This window comes from Furipterus horrens, unplaced genomic scaffold (assembly GCF_987537825.1).
Source record: "Furipterus horrens unplaced genomic scaffold, mFurHor1.1.pri manual_scaffold_5, whole genome shotgun sequence".
Lineage (NCBI taxonomy): Eukaryota > Metazoa > Chordata > Mammalia > Chiroptera > Furipteridae > Furipterus > Furipterus horrens.
Genome location: NW_028327175.1, coordinates 130,155,030 through 130,180,252, shown reverse-complemented (window position 1 = coordinate 130,180,252; position 25,223 = coordinate 130,155,030). Strand labels below are relative to the sequence as shown.

The 25,223-nt window shown below is 40.6% G+C and overlaps 1 protein-coding gene across 1 annotated transcript in view; it reads left to right on the top strand.

Annotated features, from left to right (window-relative positions):
- The window catches only part of VPS35L (VPS35 endosomal protein sorting factor like), a 152,857-nt gene that overhangs the window by 18,446 nt on the left and 109,188 nt on the right, over nt 1–25,223 (top strand). Inside the window, exons 3-8 of the mRNA XM_090279397.1 lie at nt 2,346–2,513; nt 5,408–5,530; nt 6,604–6,628; nt 8,960–9,036; nt 12,087–12,215; nt 20,442–20,526. Coding sequence (XP_090135523.1) covers nt 2,346–2,513; nt 5,408–5,530; nt 6,604–6,628; nt 8,960–9,036; nt 12,087–12,215; nt 20,442–20,526 — 607 coding nt within the window. The remainder of the gene's footprint in view (nt 1–2,345; nt 2,514–5,407; nt 5,531–6,603; nt 6,629–8,959; nt 9,037–12,086; nt 12,216–20,441; nt 20,527–25,223) is intronic.

The following is a 25,223-nucleotide window of genomic DNA, read 5'->3' as shown; positions in this document are numbered from 1 at the left end:
TTAGCTAAATTAACTGAGGGTGATAATTAACTGAGGGGGATCTGGGTATAGGCCTGTCTCCAGCTCTCCTATGAAATTTTCCTAACTTGTTTGCTGGGCTGTCTAGCTACATTTTTCCATTTTCCTGTGTTTGGTGATGAATAATATCTCCCTCCTTTGATCTCAGAGGCAGGCATTTGTGCTGAGCTGCGGGATGTCCCTTTCTGACTTTTAAGTGTGCTAATACTGTTAATTCTGGCTCAGAGACTTTCTAATTCATGATTACATTTATCTTTTGCTGCTAATTATTTTTTACTGGTTTGAGAGTCACCAGTTTCTTTGCCCCTTACATAGTGGAGGACCTGAGAACACACAGAGATGATTACATTAAGCAGGAAGTTATAAGACTGACCTTTGGCCTCCCAGGGCCCTACATATCCCCATGGGCTCAAGTGGCTGACCCACCAGTGAGTTCTCAGGAACTCTTCCCACGTGGTAACAGAGTAAGCGTACGAGCTCCAGGCACATCTGACTGTAGGGTGACCTCTTTTCCAGCAGTTCTTGTTCACCCAGTTGGGTTACCTGAACCAGCCCTGGTGACCAGGATATAGAATATGCTGATTGATTGGGTTGGGGCTGGCACATACCTGGGGAATTGGGAGCAGAGCCTATCTCACCAGGCCTATAGGAGCTGTGAGTCAGGGGAAAAGGGAGGCTGTTTTATCAAAGAAAATTTGGACTATTAAGCCTGGGAGGTGGAGGACCAAATACCAGGAAGACAAAGTGACAAATGTGCACCAATGAAAAGCATTTGGCCCAATCACCCAGTTTAGTGTCAGACCCCACAGCTTAATGGGAAGGTCTTCAATAAGACTGTTCTCGTTTCAGACACTAGCTACAAACTTAGGACCCCCCAGGTCACTTGAACTCTGTCCAACTGGCTACAAACCCAAGGGTTTCCTGATAGCCCCCTTCAGGTTCCATAGTTTGTTAGAATAACTCACAGAACTCAGAAAAGCACTACACTTAAACTTACAGTTTTATTATAAAGATACAAATAAGGACCAGCCCAATTAAGAGACACATAGGGTGAGATTGGGGAGTGGTTTCTAAACACAGAGCTGCCGTGCTCCCTGCCCGTGGAGTTCCTACATCACCTTTCAGCCCTCACATGTTTGCCAACTAGGAAGCTTCACCGGGTTTTGGAGTCCAAACATTTTATTGGAGTTTTCACTGCAAAGGTATGATTGATTGAGTCCTGGGCCATGTGATTGAACTTGATCTCCAGCCCCCTCACCCCCACCTTGAGGTCAGGCTGAAGTCAACTGGCTCAAGGCCGCAATCCTCTAATTACCGTGGTTGGCATTTTTCTTGGCTAGCCCTCATGCTGTGTCTTCTCATTAGCATAAACTCAAGTGTGTTGGAAGGGCAGGGCTCATGAATGACAGACTCTTTAAGGACTTAAGAGTCTTCTTTCCAGGAACCAAGGACAAGGCCAGTCAAATTCTCTTTTATCCAACACTTGCCTTTATTCTGTTACCTACTATCCTTCTCGCTCTCTTGAAGATTGGCTACCTCTGTTTTCCTGTGGATACATGTCCAAAATGCTTATCACTGTCCCTCAGACCCTGTCCCCTAGGTTTTCATAGCTTCCTCATTAAAAAGGAGTGGAGCCTAACTAGCACTTCTGGCTGTTGCTCCCTATTCTCAGCAGAGACTGTGGTTGGATCCTCTTGGCTCAGAGTTTTACCCCTGATCTAGTTCCCTGAAGCTGAGGAGGGATGGGGGTCAGTAGAACAAAAACATGGCTGATACCCAACACCCTCATCTGATCTCAATACTTAAGCCAGGGCATGATGTTGTGAGTTCTCCAAAAAGGAAGGAGTTGGCCTTCATTGCTCTGCAATGATGAGATGGCTCTGCTGAGCCATTGACACTCTCTTCACATTATGATGATCCTGGAAGCTTAATGTGTCCTGGTTCATTACCCTACCTAGACCATTGCTGTAAGATGCAAATTCTCATTCAGTAGGTCTGGTGGGGCTTGAGAGTCTGCATCTTTTTATAAGCTTCTAGGTGATTTGGCTGCTGCTTGTCCAGGACTACACTCTGATTAAGAAAGCCCTACAAGAATGTAGTACATTACTACCTTCTAACCATAGTGTCTCAGTCCCTTCCTTCATGACCCTAACTTCCCTCTTTCCTTCATTGACCACTGGGATTCTAAGTCATGTCAATGTGTCACAAAATAAGAGCCCCTGTCACAAAGGAATAGTAGCTCATGGAATGAAGAAAACCCCTTCAGGTGTTTCACTGGGAAGAGTCAGAGGAGACTTTCATTCGACCGTTGTGAATGTTCCCCACAGGTCACAGAGTCAAAGATGAAGAAAGTGAGCCGGAAAGGAAGCACTTCTTCCACATCCTCCTCATCCTCCAGCTCCATGGTGGATCCACTTAGCAGTGTACTGGATGGGACTGATCCCCTCTCTGTGTTCGCAGCCACTGCTGACCCCGTGGCCACGGCAGCTGTCATGGTAACACATCCTACTGGTAGTTTTCCAGCTGATGGTTGGTCTTGTGGGTCCAGGGATGGGAGTTTTTATCTTTTCATTTTTAAATAGCACAGGTCCATTCTGATTGTAACAATTCGCATATTCAGACATCCAGAGGGTGCAGCTTATAGTGGGTGATGCTGTCAGTAAGAGGCAAGCACAGATCCTGGAAGATTTTTTCTTTCTTTTTTAAAGCATTTAAAAATATATCCTTTATTTTTATTTTACTCTTTTAATAATTCTTTTAAAATTTATTCTTATGTAATTATATAGGTAATTTAATTTATTTTTCGTATAAAAAGTCAAACACTACAGATGAACTTCTTCTATTGACAAATTCCCCTCATTCTGTTCACCACCCTGGAGGTCATCAATGTTATCTGTGTAATGTGCATTCTTTTATAACTTTATTTGTACTTTCATAGATCTTTCTGACTATTTTCTGAGGATTTATATACATCATACTTATATGTAAATAACAACAATAATAATATCACCTTACTGTATGGCAGGCCTTTTCTAAGTGCATTCTAAGTTTAGTTCTCATACCACCCTGTGAAAGAGGTATTATATTCCTTATTTAAAGAAGCCCACACGGAGAAATAGAGATGTTAAGTCACATCTAAACTGGAATTTCAACCCAGCCAGTCTGACTTTAGGATTTCACACTCTCAACCATCATTCAATGGTGGCATTGCATACATTTATTTACTTCTTTTTTAACATAATTTGAACTATATTTATACTTTATATTTAACATGACAATATGTCTTGGAGAACTTTTCATGTTGGTACTTCTAGAACAACCTTCTTATATTGAATGACTGTATTATATTCTAAAGATGGGCACTACACAGTTTAATTCCCTGTTCCTCTTCTGATGTACACAGACTGTGGTGTTTGCTAGTATAGACTGTGCCTTGGTCCTTGAACATAGATACATGCATCTTGGTGCATACATGCAGAGGTTTCTGTAGGATAGCTTCTGAGAAGTTCATTACCGAGTTAACACAATGTGTAGTTAAGATTTGATGGCAACTGCCATATTGTTCCTCAAAAAGGCTTCACCAATTTGTACTCTGACCAGCAGTATTTCAGAGTTTCCATCTCTTTCCACCATTGCGAGTCTGGATATTTTTAGTCATAATTACTTTTTGCCATTTTGATTGTTAAAAAAATGATTTTGTCTAATTTGCCTTTCTTTGCTTCTTAATGAGTTTTAGCATCCTCTGATATGTTTTTTGGTCATTTATGATAAATTTTTTTTATCATAGCAAACCTTTAGAAAGAGCTATTTTATTCTACAGTGAGATACTAGCTGCCTTCTGCTTATAGTTTTAAAAACTATTGAGGTATAATTGACAAATAAAATCATAAGTTATTGAAAATATACAAGGTGATGATTTGATGTACGTATACATTGTGAAAGGAGTTCCTCCCCATCAGGTTATTTAACGTATCCATCACATCACATATTTACCTTTTTTGTATGAGAACATTTAAGTTCTACTACCAGCAGATTTCAATATGCAATACCATATTATCAACTATAGTCATTATGTTTGCTTATGTTTTTGTTTGTTTTTTATTGTCTTTTTTCCAATATCATTTATTCTCCGTACCCTCTTCCACCTCCAACCATGCCCCTCTCCTCACAATCACCACACTGTTGTTCCTATGAGTTCTTTTTCTTTTCTGTTCTTCTACCCCTACCCCAGAGTTGTTAGCGTGCTCTCTTATCTGTAAGTCTGTGTCTGTTTTGCTTGTTAGTTCAGTTTGTTCAGTAGATTTTACATATGAGTGAAATCATATGGTACTTATCTTTCTCTGGCTTATTTCACTTAGCATAATGTTCTCCAGGTTATTCCATGCTGTCACAAAGGGTAAAATGTTCTTTTTTATGACCGAGTAGTATTCCATTGTGTAAATGCCCCATTATCTACTGATGGACACTTTGGCTGCTTCCCAATCCTGGCTATTGAAAATAATGCTGCAATGAACATAGGTGTGCATATATTCTTTTAAATTAATGTTTTGGGTTTTTGCAGATTAAATTCTGAAGCGGAATCACTGGCACATAAGGCAGTTATATTTTTAATTTTTTGAGGTAACTCCATACTGCCTTCCACAATGACTGCAGCAATCTGCATTCCTACCAACAGTGCAGAAAGGTTACCCTTTCTTCACATCCTGGCCAGCACTTGTTTGTTGAGTTATTGATGATAGCCGTTCTTACAGGTGTGAGGTAATATCTCATTGTGGTTTTAATTTGTATTTCTCTGAGGATTAGTGACATTGAGCATCTTTTCATATGACTGTTGGCTATCTGTATGTCCTTTAGAGAAGTGTCTATTCAGGTCCTTTGCCCATTTTTTAACTGGCTTGTTTTTTTTGGTTGAGTATTACAAGTTCCTCATAAATTTTGGTTATTAACCCCTTATCAGTGCTTATGTTCTCCCAGTCAGTGGGTTGTCTTTTGTTTTGTTGATGGATTCTTTTGCTGTGCAAAAACTTTTTAGTTTGGTGTAGTCCAATTTGTTTACTTTTTCTTTTGTTTCACTTGCCTGAGGAGACATATCAGAAAAAGTATTGCTATGAGAAATGTGTGAGATTTTACTGCATATGCTTTCTTCTAGGATTTTTACGGTCTTGAGTCTAACATTTAAGTTTTTAACACATTTTGAATTTAATCTCATGTGTGGCATAAGAAGACTAATTTCATTTTTCTGCACATATCTGTCCCATTTTCCCAACAGCATTTATTGAATAAATTTATCTGTAGCCCACTGTATGTTTTTGCCTCCTTTGTCAATACTTTTTTTTCCCTTAAATTATAATGATATTGCTGCTGAAGAGATTTTCTTGCCTCTTCTTAGGACAGTTCCAGAAAGAAACGTGACGGAGATGATAACTCTATCGTACGATCAGATTTTGAGTCTTGGGCCAGCAAACGAGGAGAAATCCTTGCCCGGTACACTACCACAGAAAAGCTCTCCATCGTGAGTGCCAGTAGACTTTTTTTCCCAGAGTCTACCTCAGAGTTAGTAGTAATTTCTTTTTGTTATTATGATTCTGCATCTAATTTCAATGTGTAAGTTTTTTTCCCCCACACCAAACGATTCTGACACCAGCTGGGTTCCTATAATTCAACTCAGTTCTGACACGGTTTACCCAGAAGTAGTATCAGATTCTACAGGTTAAGGGCTCAGTGTCACCTCGTGTCCAAGTTGTTAAAAAGGAGGAAAAGGGGAAGTAGCATATACCTTCTTTCATTTAGAGACTTCCTGTAGTCTCCCTCAACACATCTATTTACATTTTTCTGGAAGGTAGCCACGGGTTGTATAGAGATGCAAGGGAAGCTGGGAAATGTGCTAGTGTGTACCTCAAAGTTCTGGCTATGAGTAGGAAGGAAAGAGAGAACTTGGTAGGCAACTGGGAATGTTCTCCCATAGCGCTTGTCCTCTCCTCTTTCTCTCAGGGCATGTTCTTATTGAGCAGAGCGGTAGGCAGAATTGTTGGACTATTATGTTATTTTTTTTATTTTCTGAATGCATTCATTTAAGTTAGAACATTAATTAGCAATCAGGAGTAATTTTTCCTCCAGGGGGTCATGGTGCAATGTCTGGAGACATTTTTGGTTGTCACAACCGTGAGGATGCTACTGGCATCTAGTTGGTGAAGACCAGAGATGCTGATAAACATCCTGCAGTACACAGGACAGTCCATGATGTCAGTGGTGCCGAGGTTGTGAAGCCCTGATTTAGTGTAAGCTAAATGCTGTCACATGACTCCATTACCCTCAAAATTTTGCTATTTTTTGGTTTACTTCAACAGTCCTGAATTGAGTAGAAATTTAAATTTTTAGTATTAATTGTTTCTACTTAGCTATATTTTAATCCTTTGAGTACGTATTTCTGTTTTTCACTTGGATAAGTAAATGGCTTTGTTGAAAAAATGATGGGTCATATTGTGCTACTTGAATACTAATTTAAGTATCTTACAAGTTGTTTTTTTGTCACAGAATCCAGTAAGTTTTAATAATTATTAACAAATTATTTTTTGGCCTCTGCAGAATCTGTTTATGGGATCTGAAAAAGGTGAGTTTTTGTTGTTGTTACTGTTTTGATAGGGAATTTTCTCATTACCTTTAATATAATTTCACAAAAGAAAATGTTTTTGTTAATCCAATTCTGATGATTAGTTGGATTGAAGCTATTATTTCCTAATTTCCTAGATTATATGTAGACTTAGTAGACTTGAAATACATACTTAGACGATAAATGGAAAAAAAGACCAAAGAGTTACGTGGAGTAAAACGTAAGCTCACCGTTTGATATTTAGGATTACAGAGCACTAGGTCTTTCCCTTGTGAAAACGCAGATACGCTGGTGAGGGGAGTCCCACCCTCACACTTATTGACCGCTGGTCCCTAAACACAGCACTTCTCAGTTTCCTCTGCTAAGACACATGGTTAGAAGCTCTGGACCAGGGGTTTTCAGACTGGCTGTGCAGCAGTCATCTGAGGACCTTCTATACAAGTACAGAACACTGGCCCTGCTGTTCTTGTTGAATTAATCCTGAGGAATGAGCCCAGTAATTTTCTTTTTTGAAGTTCCCAGGGAATCCTGAAGCAACTGATAGATCATGTACTACTAGGGTGCAGATGAACTTGGCCTTGGTTTTTGTGTAAATTGCTGGTGTTGCAGCTACAACTCTCCCCCATTCTCTGGAGATTGAGATAGCACTTGGACCTTAAACCATAAAGAAGTAAATCAGCATTGCATACCTACTGGTTTAGAAAAGTAAAAAAGATTGATGACATCTTTTGTGAGAGTGTAGAGCAACAGGAACTTTCATACACTGTAATTGAGAGTGTAAAATACCCACTGTGAAGTATTTTTGCATTATATCTTAAAATTAAAGATGGGCCAACCCTTTGTCCCAGAAATTCTACTACTAGCATATACCCTAGATCAGAAATTCTACAGGCCAAATCTGGCCCACTCTTTGGTTTTGTAAATAAAGTTTTATGGAACACAGCTATGACAGTTTATTTACATATTGTCTATGGATGCTTTTGTGCTATAATGGCAGAGTTAAGTAGTTGTAAGAGACTGTATGACTCACAAAATCTAAAATTTTATATCTGGCTCTTTACAGAAAGTGTTTTTCTAACTCTGCCTGCATCTGTGTTTCTTCAAGTGTGGTCTAAGGATGAGCAGATGACTGGGAGCTCATTAGAAATGCAGAGTTTCGGGCCCTGCCAGACCTACTGAAATTAGAATCTGCATATTATCACATCCTTTAGTGATTCCTGTAAAAATTTGAGAATCACTGCCCTGAAGATAGGAATGCATATATGAACCAGGAGACAAGCACAGAAATTATCGTAGCAGCATTGTTCAGAGTGGCCCCATATAGGAGACAAACATCCATTGATAGTAGAGTAAGAAAAAATTGTGTTGTATTCACACAGTGGATTAAACAGCAGTGAAAACAAGTGAACTAGGTGCTCATAAATGTTTAGTAATATATATTAAAATGTACATTGTGCACATTCTGTATATATTATATTTCAGAATGAAGGAAAAGTAGAAGCAAGTTAAAAAAAGCAAATTATTTGGAAACTTCTTAACTTTAGTAGTTGTTAGTAATTAACTAATTGTAACTACACTCTCAGCTGATTCCAGACAAATCTGAGCTAATACCAGAGCCAAGAAACCAGTGCCTTAAAAGAATAAACTTTAGTTCCTGAAGTGAGTTTGGTAGGCAGAAGCAAGAGGACCTTAGATCTAGAACAGGGAGGTTCTGAAATAGGAAATAACTGGAGAGCAGCAGCCAGCTAGCTGGACAGGTAGCCTTTCCCTGCAGCTGTTTCATGGCCTGGAATTCTTCCCTTAATTTTTGACCATCTGTCCCTGCTAATGGAAAGACCTTTGCTAACAGATGATGGATGGAGGCACAGCTAGTTCTGGTTGCTCCAAAAGGGGGCTTTGAAGCCCTGCTGTTTCCATCTCTAGGCAGACAGTGAAATTGTTGTTTTGTTATTGTGTGGATATAGTTCTACATTGAGTACAAGCTTGAGGGCCTCTTGTTCATGGAGAACAGTTAAATGATGGATTTTTGGCATCCTTATTTGGGCTGCCTTTCTTTAGAAATAAATAAATGATGCAATGAAAGTTTCTAAATATCGAACAAATATAGTAGAACTATTTTGAGGTTGGCTATCAACTCCCAGGGGCAGCTTCTAAGCAGAAATGTTTCTGATGGAACTATGGCTACGGAAGGGTATTGCTTTTCAAATCTCAGATTGAAATTGTTCCCTGGCCTCTTTATTCATGATGAAATGTAAAGTCAAAGATGCCTTCCTCTGGGTGTATTGGTGACAGGGGAAAGCCACTCATGTGACATGAATCCATTTTGTTTAGGTAAAGCTGGGCCTACCACATCTACAATGTCGGAGAAAGTTCGGACCAGGCTGGAGGAGCTGGATGACTTTGAGGAGGTGAGCAGGTCATTGGCTGAGCACAGGGCCAAGTGAGCTCCATCTCAGTGGCTACTCTTCGATTAGTTCTTGAGCTTCGTATTGTGTCTGGTCCTCCTGAAGCATCAACTGATCCAGGAAAGAGGCCAGCGGTATATTGGCCGCTGGTTGTGTCAGGCTCAGACTGGTCTTTTGAAGACGTCTTTTCTCACTGTGGTGCCTGACCAAACCCAGTCTGGGGACAGGGTTTCACTGTACATGCCAACTGGAGCCATTTCCCTGGGAAGCATAGGGTAAAGGTCCTACTTCGTTGTAGAGGCTGCACATGGCCACTCTGCTGGTTGAGTATGGCCCACAGGACTCTTAATTGGTGTGCATGTGCTTTCAAAAAACATGACTCACTTGCCAACTCTGAATTGGTAGCTCAGTTGGTTAGAGCATCATCCCAGTACACTAAGGTTGCAGGTTCAGTCCCCAGTCAGGGCACAAAGGAGAATTAACCAATGAATGTATAAATAAGTGGAACAACAGGTTGACCTCTCTCTCTCTCTTCTCTCTCTCTCTCTCTCTCTCTCTCTCTCTGTCAAATCAATAAAAATAAAAATAAAAATTTAAGTTAGTAGTGGTTCTTGAATTCAACCTGATAATTGTGGGCCCACATTCTTGCATTTAACTTGGGCAAACTGTCCAGGTTGTATAGTTCTTCCTGTCTTGATTCACTTATGAGCATTACTAGCTTGGCCCCTAGAGACAGGTGAGTTTCCATACTCTGGAGTATCATTTAGGGAGGCAGCATACCATGGTGGGTAAGAGGACAAATTCTGGAACCAGACTGCCTGGGTTTGAATGCTTGCTCTACTGTTTGGTAATCCTGTGCTTTTGGGAAAGGTATTTAACTGCTCTGTGCCTTAGTTTACTTACCTGTAACGTGGGGATGCTGCATAGTACCTGCCTCTTAGGGTTGTTACAGGAATTAAATGAGTTAATGTGTAAGAAGTGCTTAGACTAGCAACATGTTAGCTACTGTTACCATCATTATCCTGAGTCTAGAGGCGTTAGCTTGACTACTTATTAACAAGGTGCCCTTGGCCATTCACCTTTTCTATACCTATTTTCTCATCTATAAAATGGGAATAGAGAATCTAGTTGTGTGGACTGAATGGGTATGCTTTGAAATTCACGAAGGGCCATATCATGGCAGTTGCATTGCTGTGCCCTGCATCTTGCTCCTTGATTCAGAGTCCTTCTGGCTCTGAGACCAGAGTTGTTGGGTCCTCAGCAGAGTCTGATACTCCACTATCTTATTTCCCAATTCACACAGGACACGTTTTGAATTAGGATGCCAGTGAGCCTTAGTTTGCATATCATCAGCCAACCTAGGCTGGTAGAAAGGGAATTACTGAGGGTTTTAATCGAAGTTCTTTAGTCTGTGAGTCTCTGAAAGTCACTTGAGCTGGCTTAAGTTGAAAACAGGAACTAAATTTAAGGAGTCAAGGGCACTATCCTGAACCCAAGGGCACAATGGCCTGGACCCAGGGACTGAGGAGTGACCTAGGAACCCAGCAGCTGTCCTTTGTCTCTTGGTTCTGTATAATCCCCTCATCACTGATTCTTTGTGTAGTTTAATTTTTTTTTTTTTACCTGCACACTGGTTTCTTTGCTCACAGCAGAGATAGCTGCCCCATGACTTCCAAGCTAACAGTGTATTAGGGTAAGGCTAGATTATGCTGTGGTAACAATGAACCCCCATACCTCAGTGGCTTGATTATAAGGTTTTTTTCTTCCTTACAATATTCATCCAGTGCAGTGGACAGACACACAACGGATAGCTTCTAGGGTTGTCAACAGACAAGCTGAAAAAAGGGTCACTTTTTATTGCCTCAGCCCAAAAGGGACACATGTCCTTCTACTCACAGCCCATTTGCCCAAACTAGTCATATGTCTTCTCCTACTGCAAAGGGGCAAGGGGACCCTATCTCATAGTTCAAATGACCAGTTGGGATCAGTCCAAATTTTCTGAACCTTCTGTTTGTATTTCTTTAACAGAATTCTTCACTTTGGTTTCTAGAGGACATTAATATAAAAAATACGAGGTTCCTCATCTCCCCATGTAGGTTAGAAAGACCCTCACGCATGTGAACTTAAGAGTATCTCAGAAACAGGCAAGGATAAATGAATGAGCACATATTTTGTACCAAGTGGCTCTGCTAAGTCTAAATACGTTGTTATTTTATCCATGTGGTGATCTAGCTCTCTTCTGCCACAGGTGTTTTCTGTGGTCTGTTTTTTGTTCTGAATGCCATCTCCCTGGTCTAGTTAGCAGCCCCTTCCCCCCAATGCCTACTTAATACCTGTACAACACTGAGAGTTTGTCTCAAGCATCACTTTTTCCAGGAAACCATTCTTGACCACCAGTCTAGAATCCTTTCTTGTTACCATATTTCTTTCTTAGAATACCATATTTCTTCCATTCTAAGGCGAACCTTTTCTCAAGCATTTGAATATCCCTGAAATTGGGCCATGTCTCTCCAGTGGTACATGTCAGTGGTCAGCAATTTTTTTTCCCCTTGGTACATGAAACAGTTGTGCCTCTTACATTGGGCACCTCAGGTTCAGTGAACTATTGTTTCCTTCCAAGCATTTATCTCAGTTTGTATTAACATCCATCTTGTCCCCTGTACCTTAAACTGCATTAGTGCAGAAATGTCATTTTGCTTACCTTTGTATCTCAAGCATCTGGCAACCATGCCTGGCACACCATGGGCCTAGATAACTCTTTGTTATCCCTGTTGTCTCTGTTTACAAGTGAGGCCCTGGTAGGAAAGCAGCTCACCTAGAATCACATGGTAGTAAGTGGCTGAGGTGGGATTTGTCCTAGGTTAGTCTTACCTCCAAGGCCAGTCTCTCAGTCACTGCTCTCTGTACATCTTTGCAGAAAACTCAAAGAACCTCTTTGCTCACAAGACAAAACTATCAATCCTGGTGAGCATATGATGAAAGCTTAGAGAGTGAGCCTCAGTCAATACAGTGTTTTCTTTTTGTGCTTACACTTTCCTGCTTTCTCCCCACAGGGATCCCAAAAGGAACTGTTGAATTTGACTCAACAGGATTATGTGAACCGCATAGAGGAGCTTAACCAGTCACTGAAGGATGCCTGGGCCGCGGACCAGAAAGTAAAGGCCCTAAAAATAGTTATTCAGGTCAGGTTTCATGGTTTTTTTTCTTTTTTTTCAGTTTCCCACGTAAAACTCCTTTGTGGATAATAAGGGGTTTTAGAGGCCTACTTTTATGTTCTGTTCCATTTTCATGTACTTCCTATGAATCTGTGTTTTTATAAGATGGCAAACTCCACTTCTACCATGTGCAGCTATGCAGGTTGTGCACTGCATAGTTCCAGGAAACTCACCCTACATACAGTATTAATGGTGCCCTCTGGGTTGTGCAGATCATTGGCCCTGTATAGCTCCTGGCACGTTTATAATTTATACAGACTAAAGATTGACCAACTATATTTTGGGTTTCCCTGACCAGATTTTCTTTGTGTCTTTGGGGCTAATGGCTATACATCCCTGATATATATAATTTTGGGTCATATTCTGCATAACTATGTGACAATGAAAACATGTATGGCATTAGGAGAGTTATATTTGGTGAATCTATTTTGTTGATGAATTTGTTGATCGTGACAACTCTTGGATCACGAGAGCAAGTTTTGTTAAGGAAAATAGGTTATTCTATTTCTGGACCCTTAAGGTCATCCTGTCTTGGCAAACCATGCCCTGAAATACACTGTAAAAAAAGTAATGTATGCATTATGATTTTCAGAGCAGAGTTAAAGAATTTCTGAATAGCCATTTTAGTTCAAAGGGACTAATCCCATTTTTGTTTAATGTCATGGCAATGTGACATTTGTTTTCTCACCTGTTGCTCTGGAGAGAGGCTTAGGAGATGGTGGGAGCCTTTCCAGTGGGTGCTTGAAATGTGCTAAGATGGCACTTTATATGGCAGGTGCTATTTTTTGGGTGTTTCATGACCAAGCCCTTTAATCACTGTTTTCAAAGTAAATACCCACGAAGAAGGGTCCTCTCATCTGGTTGCATGTGATTTGGGTTGCTTGCTGAGGGGCTAAAATGAGGAAATATCTAAATTAACAATTGCTTCTTGAGAATCTTTTTATTGGCAGCATCTCTACATAGAGTATTATGGTGTAGAACTGTGACTTCTGAATTTTACCTCTGGAGGACATTTGATTCGTGACTTCTCAAAGAAAACAACTATGGACATGTTTGATTAACTCCATACCTGGTTAATTGTAACTGTCTTACTTTCAATATAAAGACTGCCTTCTTTATTTACTCAAGATAGTTAAGTTGTGGAGTGCATAGAAATGGGACCAATTCACCTTATTTGCTCTGCAATAAGATTTTTTTTTGTAGCTTTATTGAGGAAGCCACCATTGTAAGTGTGCAATTCAGTGATTTTTAGTAAGTTTACAGAGTTGTACAACTATTACAAAATACATTGTTAGAACATTTTTATTACCCTCCCCTTCAGATTCCCTCAAACATGTTTGCAAATAAACCCTGCTGTCACTTCTGGCCCCAGAAAACCACTGATCTGCTTCTGACTCTAAACTTTCATTTCCTAGACATTTCATGTGTGGAATCCTTCAGTATGTAATCATTTGCATCTTCTTTCCTTAGCATCATGTTTTTGAGATTCCTCCATGTTGTACTGCCAGTACTTTATACCTTTTTACCGCTGATTGGTATTCCATTGTATGGATAAGCACATTTTACTTACCCATTAATGATCTGATGGACATTTAGATTGTTTCCACTCTGGCTCTTATAAGTAATGCTACTGTGAACATTTGCATACAAGTCTGTGTGGACATGTATTTTCATTTCTCTTGGGTAGATTCCTAGGCGTGAAATTGGCTGAGTTATATGGTAAGTTTATGTTTAACTTTTTGAGAAATGTCCAACCTGCTTTCCAAAATGGCTTTATCATTTGTATTCCTGCCATCAGTATGTGGGAGTTCTAGCTTTTAAAACAGTCATTGTTGTCTGTCTTTTTGATTATAGCCATCCTAGTGGGTTTGAAGTGGCATCTCATTGTGTTTTTTTTTTTTAAATCCTCACCCAAAGACTTGTATTCATTGATTTTAGAGAGAGAAGAAGGGGGAGAGAGAGACAGAAGACAGACATTGATATGAGAGGGAGACATTGGTTGTCTCCTGTATATATCCTGAGCGGGGATCAAACCCACAACCTAGGAGTTTGCACTGACCAGGAATCAAACCTACAACTCTTTGGTGCAGGGGATGATGCTTCAACCAACCGAGCTACTGTTCAGGGCTCATTGAGGTTTTAATTTGCATTTCTCTAGTAACTAATAATGTTGAACATCTTTTCATGCGCTTATTGGCCATTTTTATATCTTCTTCAGTGAAATCTTATACATTTTTAAAGTCAGGTTGTTTATCTTCTTTTTGAATAATACTAATTCTTTATATATCCATGTTCTTTATCAAATATATGCTCTGCAACTATTTTTGTCAAGTACGTGGCTTGTCTTTTGATTTTCATAATGGTGTCTTTTGATGTGTAGACATTTAATTTTAATGAAGTTCAGTTAAGTACATAATTATCTCCTGTTCATGCTTGTAGAAGTTTTACAGTTTTAGCTCTTATGTCTAGGTCTGTGATCCATTTTGAATTAATTTTTGTGGATGGTGTAAGGATATAAGTTTATTGTTTTGCATATGGATATCCAATAGTCTCAGCAACATGTGTTAGAAAGACTGTTTTTTCCCTATTGAATTACCTTGGCAGCTTTGTCAAAAGTCAACTGACCCTAATTGTAAGGGTTTATTTCTGGACTATCAAGAGTATTCAACAGATCTGTAAGTCTTTCCTTATGCCAGTACCTCATTGTCTTGATTACTATAGCTTTATGGTAAGTTTTTAAACTAGGTAGTGTAAATCTTTTAAGTTTATTATTCTTTTTCAAAGCTGGTTTCGCTATTCTGGGTGCTTTGCATTTCCATATGGTTTTGGAATTGTTTGTCATTTTCTTCTGACCACCTCAAACAAAGAAACCTCTGGGATTTTGTTAGGGATTGTGTTGACCCTATAGGTCAATTGGAGAGATTTGCCATCTTTTTTTTTTTCAAAGTATATTTATTGATAATGTTCTTACAGTAGTCCCAGGTTTTTTCCCTTTGTTCCCCTCTGCCCAGCACTCCCCTACCCTCCAGCAATCCCACCCCCTTAGTTCATGTCCATGGGTTGTGCATGTAAGTTCTTTGGCTTCATTCTTTCCTATATTATTCTTAACTTCCCCCTGTCTATTTTGTACCAACCAATTATGCTTCTTAGTCCCTGCCCCGTTTCCCCATTTCTCTCCCTTCCCCCTCCCAGCTGATAACCCTTCAAATGATCCCCATACCTGTGATTCTGTTCCTATTCTGGTTTGCTTAGTTGGATTTTATTTTTATTTTTTAGATTAAGTTGTTGATGGTTGTGAGTTTGTTGTCATTTTAATGTTCATAATTTTGATCTTTTTCTTAAGTAAGTCCCTTTATCATTTCATATAATAATGGCTTGGTAATGATGAACTCCTTTAGCTTCACCTGTCTGGGAAGCACTTGATCTGCCCTTCAATTCAAATGATAACTTTTCGATAGAGTAATCTTGGTTGTAGGTTTTTGCTTTTCATCACCTCGAATACTTCTTGCCAGTCCCTTCTTGCCTGCAAAGTTTCTTTTGAGAAACCAGCTGTTAGTCTTATAGGCACCCCTTTGTAGGTAACTCTCTGCTTTTCTCTTGCTGCTTTTAAGATTCTCTCTTTATCTTGAAACTTTGGCATTTTGATGATGATGATGTGTCTTGGTGTGGTCCTCTTTGGGTCTAACTTGTTTGGGACTCTCTGTGCTTCTGGGACTTGTATATCTATTTCCTTTGCCAAATTTGGGAAGTTTTCCTTCATTATTTTCTTAGATGAGCTTTCAATTTCTTGCTCTTCCTCTTCTCCTGGCACTCCTATGATTTAGATGTTGGCACATTTAAAGTTGTCCCAGAGGTTCCTAAGCCTCTCATTTTTTTCAGTTCTTGTTTCCTCATTCTGTACTGGTTGACTGTTTTTTCCTTCTTTATGTTCCAAGTCATTGATTTGAACCCCAGTTTCCTTCCCTTCATCATTGGTTCTGTATGGATTTTTCTTGGTTTCATTTAGCATAGCCTTCACTTCTTCCCTTATGCATTTGCCATACTTAAGCATATCTGTCAAGCCTGTGAGCATCTTTATCACCAGTGTTTTGAACCCTACATCTGTTAGGTTGGCTATCTCCTCATCGCTTAGTTCTCCCACTGGAACCTTGATCTGTTCCCCCTTTTGGGCCATACTTCTCTGTCTCCTCATCTCGACAAACTCCTGTGTTTGTTGTGTCTGTGTCTTAGGTAGAGCTGTTGCACCTGTTCTGTTGTAAGGGGCAGAGCCTTAGGTATTCCTCAGTACAGGGCGACCCAATTCACCACGTTGTGGCACTATATGTGAACAAGAGGGGTCTGAGAGGGAAAATGCCACTTGCTCAGCACTCACCTCTTTTCCAGGCACTTCTCCCACTTCTGTATGGGACTGGTGCCTCTCTAACTGTTGCTCTGGCTATTGTTCTAAGAGTGGGTGAGTCTGCAGATGTTCTAGAACCATGGGGGCCCTTTAAACAAGTGGTCTCTACTCAGAGACCGGCAGTTTCTTCCTCCGCCCCAACCCCCACTGGCTTGCACAGTCAAAAGAAATGTGGCTTCTTTTTCCCTGGTGCTGGGACCGTGAGCTATGGGGTCTGGTCTGCTGGGAGTGCTCCTCAGGTGTCCCTCCTGACTTTTTAAAACGTGTGACTGCGCTTTCTGCTGGCCGGCCACTGCCACTGCTGCTTCTGCTGCCGCTACCACACCAGGTCCTCTCCTCCCTGGCTCCACCCCTCCTACCTATCTGGACGAGTATTTCTTCTTTATATCTTTGTTTGTTGGACTTACATGCAGCTCAATTTTCTGGAACTTCTGGTTGTTTCTAGTTTTTAGGTAGTGGTATTCCTTCTTAGTTGTGGAGGGAGATGCAGTGTGTCTGTCTAGGCCTCTATCTTGGCTGGAGGTCTCCAGATTTGCCATCTTAATAATAGTGAGTCTACTGATGTATAAATTATGTGTCATTAATTTGGTGATGGGCATCTGTTTCTTTCCTTTTTCTTTTTTCACTACTGTGAATAGTGTTACTCTGAACACTCTTGGACATGTCTGCTGGCCTTTCTCTAGATGAAGGTCCATAGCTCACAGTGGAGTTGCTGATTGCAGGGTATGTACAGTACCCAGTTATTTTCCAAAGTAGCTGTGACAACTGACATGCTTGCAGTAGTGGTGACACTATGAGAGTCTGTGCTGCTCAGCATCCTCTCCCCATTCGATATGAGCAGACTTTTTAGCTTCACTTTTTCAGTTTAGGAGGTGATAAAATCCTATTTCATGCTGGTTTTGATTTGCTATCCCTGACTATAATAGGATTGCTCATGTTTTCACATGTTTACTGGCCATTGGGGTTTCCTTTTCTGTAAAGTGCCTTGTGTTGATTCCTTTGGCTCATTTTTCCATTGTGTTATTTGTATTTTTCATATTTATTTTTAGGATTTTTTCCATGTATTCTGGGTAGTAATTGTCTTCTGATCATTTAGTCTGCTTCCTCCATTTGCTTTGGTTATTCAGTTTTTTAAAAATCTTGACTTAATTAGAAACCAATAGTGTTCCTTTATTGCTAGTTGGAAACAAATTAAAAATACCTTTTTAGTATTTTTCTAGCAATTTGATAGGTATTTCAGGCAGAGTAATTATTAATACTTCAGAAAGTGTTTGCAACAGTGGTTCTCAACCTCAGCAGGACGTTAGAATCACGTGGGAGCTTAAAAGATCCTGAGTGCACACTAACACCAAAAACCAGCTTTATCAGGATCTCTGGGAGTAGGCCAGGCACCATTATTTTTAAAAGCTCCCCAGTTGATTTCGAATACTGGCTTATAGAATGCTTAGTCCATTCAGAGTCTGCTGCACAGTGTCAATATCCAGGGAAGTAGATGTCCTAGAGCCCTTGCTAAAAATACTGATTTCCTGATGTCTTCCTGGAGGATTTGAAAAGTAGGTTTGACATGGAGCAGAGAATCTATTTTTAATACACCCTCCTGGGGTCCCTGATTCTGAAACTGCACCAAAGTTTTAAAATCTTGTGAAATCTTCAAAATTGTGATTTAAAAAGTAAGTTAAATTTATATCATTATTATAACTTTTAACTTTGGATTAAAAAAACAAAAACCTTTGCTTCCTGTTATCCTTTATAAAATTATGTTTTGTCATACCAGGTTAAGAGAAAAATCAATACACAGTTGATAGGAAGCCCCAGTGGTGTTTCATTTGAAATCTGTTTGAATTCTCTTTCTCTCACCTCCCGAGTGGGCAGCAATTCATTTGTGAGGGCTTCTGGGTATGAGCTCGGAAGATGTGACATCTCTAGGAACCAAGAGCTGTGTATTATAAACAGTCTCTAAGATTCAGAGTCGTTTGCATTTTCTAAACCCTGAAATTTCATGGGGTAATTGTTTAAGTTGGAGTGCTCATAGAGGGCATATGAAAAATGCAAAACAAGGTGTTAGGAAATAGAGTTCTGCGTACATTCAAATGCCACGTTTAGTGTCAACACCACTGTTCTAACAGCTCACATTTCCCTCTGAACCCCTCTCCCAAATAGTAAGAGGATGTTTTACAAGTTAGACACATTGTATACTTTTAGACATGTAATGCTGAGGAGAAATAAACTTGGTGAACCTAACAATTTAGATATTGGGTAACAAAGTGAGAACAGATGACAACCTGCTTCTTGATAGGATGAATGTAGAAGAACCATTCTCTGCAGGCTGGAAATGCATATAAATGCCCAGATATATTTAAGTGACATTTTTCTACCTGGGGGTCAACCATTGGAATAATAAAATAGGGCATGATTTTTTAGTTCTTTATGCTGACTTTTGAATTTGTGAAAACTTCGGGGCATTAAATTTAGTTCTTTAAAGTAGAAATCTTTTGTTTATGTGTGTGTGTGTGTGTGTGTGTTTTTCATTATAAATGATGATTGGGTATTTAAGGACAAGTTGTGTGGCTGCAGTTTTCTGTTTAGAATCCTGAACATGTCAATGCCCCCCTGGCTCAAGTGATAGCATGGGGATTAAGGAAGTCCCTGTAGAACCCAGATGCTTGTAGCATTGAAGACCATAGTCCAGAGAAACATGTGCTCTCTGAAGCTTGTCATGTTTCTTTTAGAGGGAAATTTGGGCGTGAGTGTAAATGGTACATGCTAGTTTTTAAGAAACACTGGAAATTTACTGATGGGGTCATGTCACAGAAAAGAATGTTTAAGAATCAAGAACATCCTGAAATAAGCGAGAGGTATCCATGCTGAGAATCAGCTGGAACAAAAATGGGAGTCAACTGCAAGGACATTCCTGGGAGAGGTGTCATTGACTTCCCTTGGTGACCTTGAGTGCTGACCTTAGTTTAGTATATGAGCAGAGACCCTTCTGGATGACATTCTTCAGTGCTTTACTTTTCTTGGAGGAAAGTGGTAGTGTCTTTCCTTAAGAGGCTCTGTTGTAAGCAGAGTCTTGCTCTCATAGTCAGAAGTACAGTGGTTTTGCTTATCATTGTATTTCCAATGTATGTATAGCAAGGGCTTGGCAGATAGTAAGCACCTGCACATGTTTGTAAAAATCGTTATGTGGGGGCACGCTGTGGCTCGGTGGAAACTCTGTCCTGCAGAGGTTTTGGGATCGTGGATGAGGAGAAATGAGTTAAGCCGGACACTGATTTTTGTCTGGAAGGAAGAGAGGTGGCAGTTCTCTCTAGAGGAGAAAAGCCCAAACTCCCTTTCCTCGTGCCTTTCATTGAGAAGGGTATGCATAGGGGTATACAGTCAGGATACATAAATCACAAATTAACCTCAAATGCTTCGTTTACTATTAACTTCTATGGATTATGAATAACAAAGAAAGGAGCCCAATAATTGCTTTAGGTCAAGGTCTGCTGCACACTAGGGCACCAGAGGATCACCAGGTGTGAGCAGAGCAAGCTTCAAAGCATAATCTACATTCTTTAAGCCTGATGTCCCACGGGAACCCTCAGTGCAACTATTGGGTCATGCCTGCCTCCAGCTTTCCCAGTTTTCTAGTTGAGACTTACAGGCCTTTTGCAAGGCCTAGCTCACAGCGAGGCTACAGTTCCCTATACCACACAAAGCGGTCCCCTAAATCATTAATTTTCCAGGTTTGGAGTGTTCCAAACAAGTCAGACACAACAGAGTGAATATTCTTTTCTCTTCTATTTTTCTAGTGTTCAAAGCTTCTTTCGGACACAAGTGTTATTCAGTTCTACCCAAGCAAATTTGTCCTCATCACTGACATACTTGATACATTTGGTAAGTACTAGTAATCTTAGATCTAGGAAATATGATTTTTGGGTTTTTTGTTTGTTTGTTTGTTTTGTTTTCATTTTGTTTTTTGCCGTAAGTTGGGTTGTGGAGTTGCTTTAAATTAGGTTCTGTTATAGTTTAAGTATAGGCAAATCATGAAGGAGACCCTCCCCTTCCCACTAATTAACAAGGGTGCTGTTATCAAAAGAATTTTAAAATATGTTTTTTTTAGCCTTCTGATTGGCTACTAAAGAAAGTGAGTGAAGTGGGGCCAGCACACTAGACCAGTGACAGTTCATCACCATCCCATGATGTCTGGAACTCACTCTGTTGAAACTGAACTCAGAAACTCTTCTTAGTCCTCTTTCTGTTGCCCAAGCTGAAAATCTGAGTATCTTCTCTCCTGTGCCCCATGTCCAGTACTAAGTTTTTCAATTTAGCTTCCTAAATCATCCCTGCATGTCCATTTTTTCTGTCTTCAGAGAAAATCTTAATCCAGGCCACAGTCCTCTCCCACCTGGATGATGGCTGCAGCTCTTATAAGGTTTTCCCACATTATTGTGGCCATTTCTTGTCCTGTATGCCACCCCTCAGGCAGAATGATTTATGGGAGCCCAGCAGAGAGGTCTGGACTAAAGAGAATGCCCTCAGCCCCCTCCGGAGAAACAGGAGACCTCTGTGCTGCTTGGCAGTGGTAAGTGTCCAGAGCATCATGCCATTAGCAGTTTGCCCGAACCATGAAGGTCTTTAGGCAATACGTGATGTTGAGCAGTGAAGTGCCCCATAAGAACTAGCAAACAGAGACACCTTCTGAGAGCTGAATACATAAGCAATCAGAGCAGAGACATTCACTGTCTTAACAAGGAAGGACCAGTGGGCTCCTAGCCCTGCAAGTCTTATTTATAACCCATCAGAAGATCCTGATGTGTCAGAAAACAAATTTCAGTGAGACCCATTTAGATATGTACAGGAGACCAGGGACCTGAATGTATTAGCTAGAATAAGTCTTAGAAAACCTGACTCATACTGATCTTGGCTTAGTTTGAAAAACCCAGGTGTAGTTTCTAGCTTCAGGTACAGCTGGATTCAGGAACTCATTTAACATTGTCTTTAGGACCATGGCTTTTTCTACTACTTTTCCTTGGCTTGGCTTCATTCTCAAACTCTATGAGGCACCCTCTGGTAACTGCTAGTAGTCCCAGGACAAGGAAGGAATTTTTTTTTCTAAACATTCCAACAAAAGTCTCAGAATTTAATCTCATTGGCTTGGCTTGGATTACCTGTCAATTCCTGAACAATTTGTGGTATCTAGGGAATGAAATGTGCAGATTATTTAGGCCTGGCTGAGGCTGTTGCCTGAAGAACGGAATGGAAGCTAACTGGATTAAAGAAGTGAGGCTTCAGCTAAAAAGTAGGATCTGTCAGTTTCAGATGACCCAGAGAGGTGGTGTCAGGTACTGCTGGGCACTGAGGATGTCTTAGCAAATATGGGACAAAAATCCCTGCTTTTGTGGGCTTATGTGCCAGTAAAAGGGGATTTACAGAACAATTAAGTAAACCCAACTATAATGGTAGATGGCAGTCAGTGCTGTGGAGTTAAAAAGTGAGAATAGGGTTAGGGGAATGAGGGAATGGGCAACAGGTGGGGAGGCTATACTTTTAAATATTGTGGTTGGAGGAGGCCTTGCTAAGAAATTGATATGTGGGTAAGTAGTTGAAGGAAGGGAGAGAGGAACCACATGTTCTGTGGGGGTGTAAGTGTAGGGCTAGGTTATGTCAAGGTACAGCTGGTGCAAAGACCCTAGGGTAGGAGTATGGCTGGCAGTTTTGAAGAGGTGAGAGGCCAGAGTGGCTGAAGTAAGGTGAGCAACAAGAGAAGGCAAGAGTTAACATGGCCAGAGATCCTGGTGGGCCTTGGAGGCCATTGAAAGGATTTAGGCTTTGAACTAGAGGACACGAGGAATGTTAAACAGAGCAGGGATGCTGTTTGATTTGAGTTCTAATGAGCTCCCCTCTGGCTGTTGTGTTGAGACTTGACTATAGAGAAGGGGTGAGTAGGGAGCCCAGTTAGGAGGCCATTGTAGCACTTCAGCTGGAAAGTAAGGGTGGTGTGGACCCAGAATGGTGGTGGAGATGGGGCTAATGATCCAGAATGGATGGGTGTATTAGAATCTCACAATAAATAGCAAGTCATGCGCTCCTTGGGCCTCCACTTGTCCTCATACACAGTTGTCTTCACAGGGTGAGAACATCAGTCAGGCTGGTGGCTGTGTCTCATCTTCTTGACAGTTGTATTTCTTTCTTTTTTTTAAGTCTATTTTATTGATTATGATGTTACAGTTGTTCCTATTTCTTTTCTCTTTGCTCCCCTCCATCCAGTACCCTACTTCCCTCCAGCAATCCCACCCCCCTTAGTTCATGTCCATGGGTCATGCATATAAGTTCTTGTGGCTTCACCCTTTCCTATATTATTCTTAACTTCCCCCTGCCTATTTTGTACCAACCAATTATGCTTAATCCCTGCACCATTTCCCCATTTCTCCCCCTTCCTCCTCCCAGCTGACAACCCTCCAAATGATCCCCATACCTATGATTCTTTTCCTTTTCTGGTTGTTCACCTAGTTTGTTTTTGTTTTTATTTTTTTACGTTCTGTTGTTGATAGTTGTATCTTGTCATTTTCATGTTCATAGTTCTGGTCCTCTTTTTCTTAAATAAGTCCTTTTTAACATTTCATGTAATAAAGGCTTGGTGATTATGAACTCCTTTAGCTTTACCTTGTCTGGAAAGCACTTCATCTGCCCTTCCATTCTAAATGATAGATTTTCTGGATAGAGTAATCTTGATTGTAGGTCCTTGCTTTTCATCACATTGAATACTGCTTGCCAGTCCCTTCTTGCCTGCAATGTTTCTTTTGAGAAATCAGGAACCCCTTTGTAGGTATCTCTTTTTCCCTCTTGCTGCTTTTAAGATTAACTCGAACTTTCAGCATTTTAATTATGATGTGTCTTGATGTGGTCCTCTTTGGGTCTAGCTTGTTTGGTACTCTCTGTGTTTCCTGAACTTGTATGTCTATTTCCTTCACCAAATTTGGGAAATTTTCCTTCATTATTTTTTCACATAAGTTTTCAATTTCTTTCTTTTTCGCTTCTCCTTCTGGCACCCCTGTGATTTGGATGTGGCACGTTTAAAGTTTTCCCAGAAGTTCCTAAGCCTTTCCTCATTTTTTTTCAATTTTTGTTTCTTCATTCTGTACTGGTCGACTGTTTATTTCTCCCGTATATGCCAAATCATTGGTTTGAACCCTGTTTTCCTTTCCTTCACCATTTGTTTCATGTGGATTTTCCTTCTTTTCATTTAATGTAGCCTTCATTTCTTCCCTCCTGCATTTGCCATACTCAAACATATCTGTCAGATATGTGAGTATCTTTATCACCAGTGTTTTGAACTCTGGTGTCTGTTAGGTTGGCTGTCTCCTTTTCTGGTAGGTTGGCCATCTCCTCATCACTTAGTTCTCCCACTGGAACCTTGATCCATTCCCTCTTTTGGGCTATATTTCTCTGTCTCCTCAACTTGACAGGCTCCTGTGTTTGCCTCTGTGTCTTAAGTACAGCTGTTACACGTGTTACGTTTTAAGGGTCAGAGCCTTAGGTATTCATCAGTACGGGGTGACCCATTTCACCACATTGTGGTGCTATATGTGGGAGAGGAGTCTGAGAGGAAACAATGCTGCTTGCTCAGCACTTCCTCTTTTCCAGGCATTTCTCCCACTTCCCATATGAGACTGGCACCTCTCTAGCTCTTGCCCTGTTTGTGGTTCCCAGAGTGGGTGGGTTTGCAGATGTTCTAGCATTAGGGTGGGGGGTTATGGGACGGGCTCTAGACAAATGAATTCTGCTGAGAGACCGGCAGTTTCTTCTACAGCCCTAGCCCCCATTGATTTTCACAGTCAGAAGCATTGAGGCTTTATTTTCCCCAATACTGGCACCATGAGCTGCACGGTGTGGTGTGGCGCGTGCTCCCCAGCTGTCCTTCCCTACTTTTTAAAATGTGTGACTGCACTTTCTGCCTGCCAGCTACAGCCACTGTCGCCACAGCTGCCTCCACGTGGTGTCCTCTCCACCCTGGCTCTGCCCTTCCTACCTGTCTGGATGAGTATTTCTTCTTTATATCTTTGTTTGTTGGACTTCCATGCAGCTTTGTTTTCTGGAACTTCTGGTTGTCTCCAGTTTTGAGGTAGTTGTATTCCTTCTTAGTTGTGGAGGGAGATGTAGTGTGTCTATTTACACCTCCATTTCGGCCTGAAGTTCTGACCGTTCTATATCTTATGGTCAATTAACACATTGGCCTTTTGGTTCCCCTCAGTGGCCACCTGCAACTTTCTTTTGCATGAATCACCATCCCTGGTGAGATAAGCTCAGGGATGCCAGTGAGATCCAGTTTCTAACCTATGAGCCTGACCAGATCCAAACATTAACCTCATGAGAATTTTGGGCTGCCATCTTGCCAGACTCTGCTGGCAGTATTCTCGTCCCAGACTTCAGCAAGCTGAGTGTAGTGCAGATGCTGGCTATCCTAGGTGGATTGGAAGTTGGCAGTAATGGTAACCCTCAACAAATAATGTCCTTTGGCTTTCATTTTAAAAAATAATTTTTTTTAGGTGCTTTAGACATTCTAAGTCACATTGTCTTCATAAGAGCCCTGT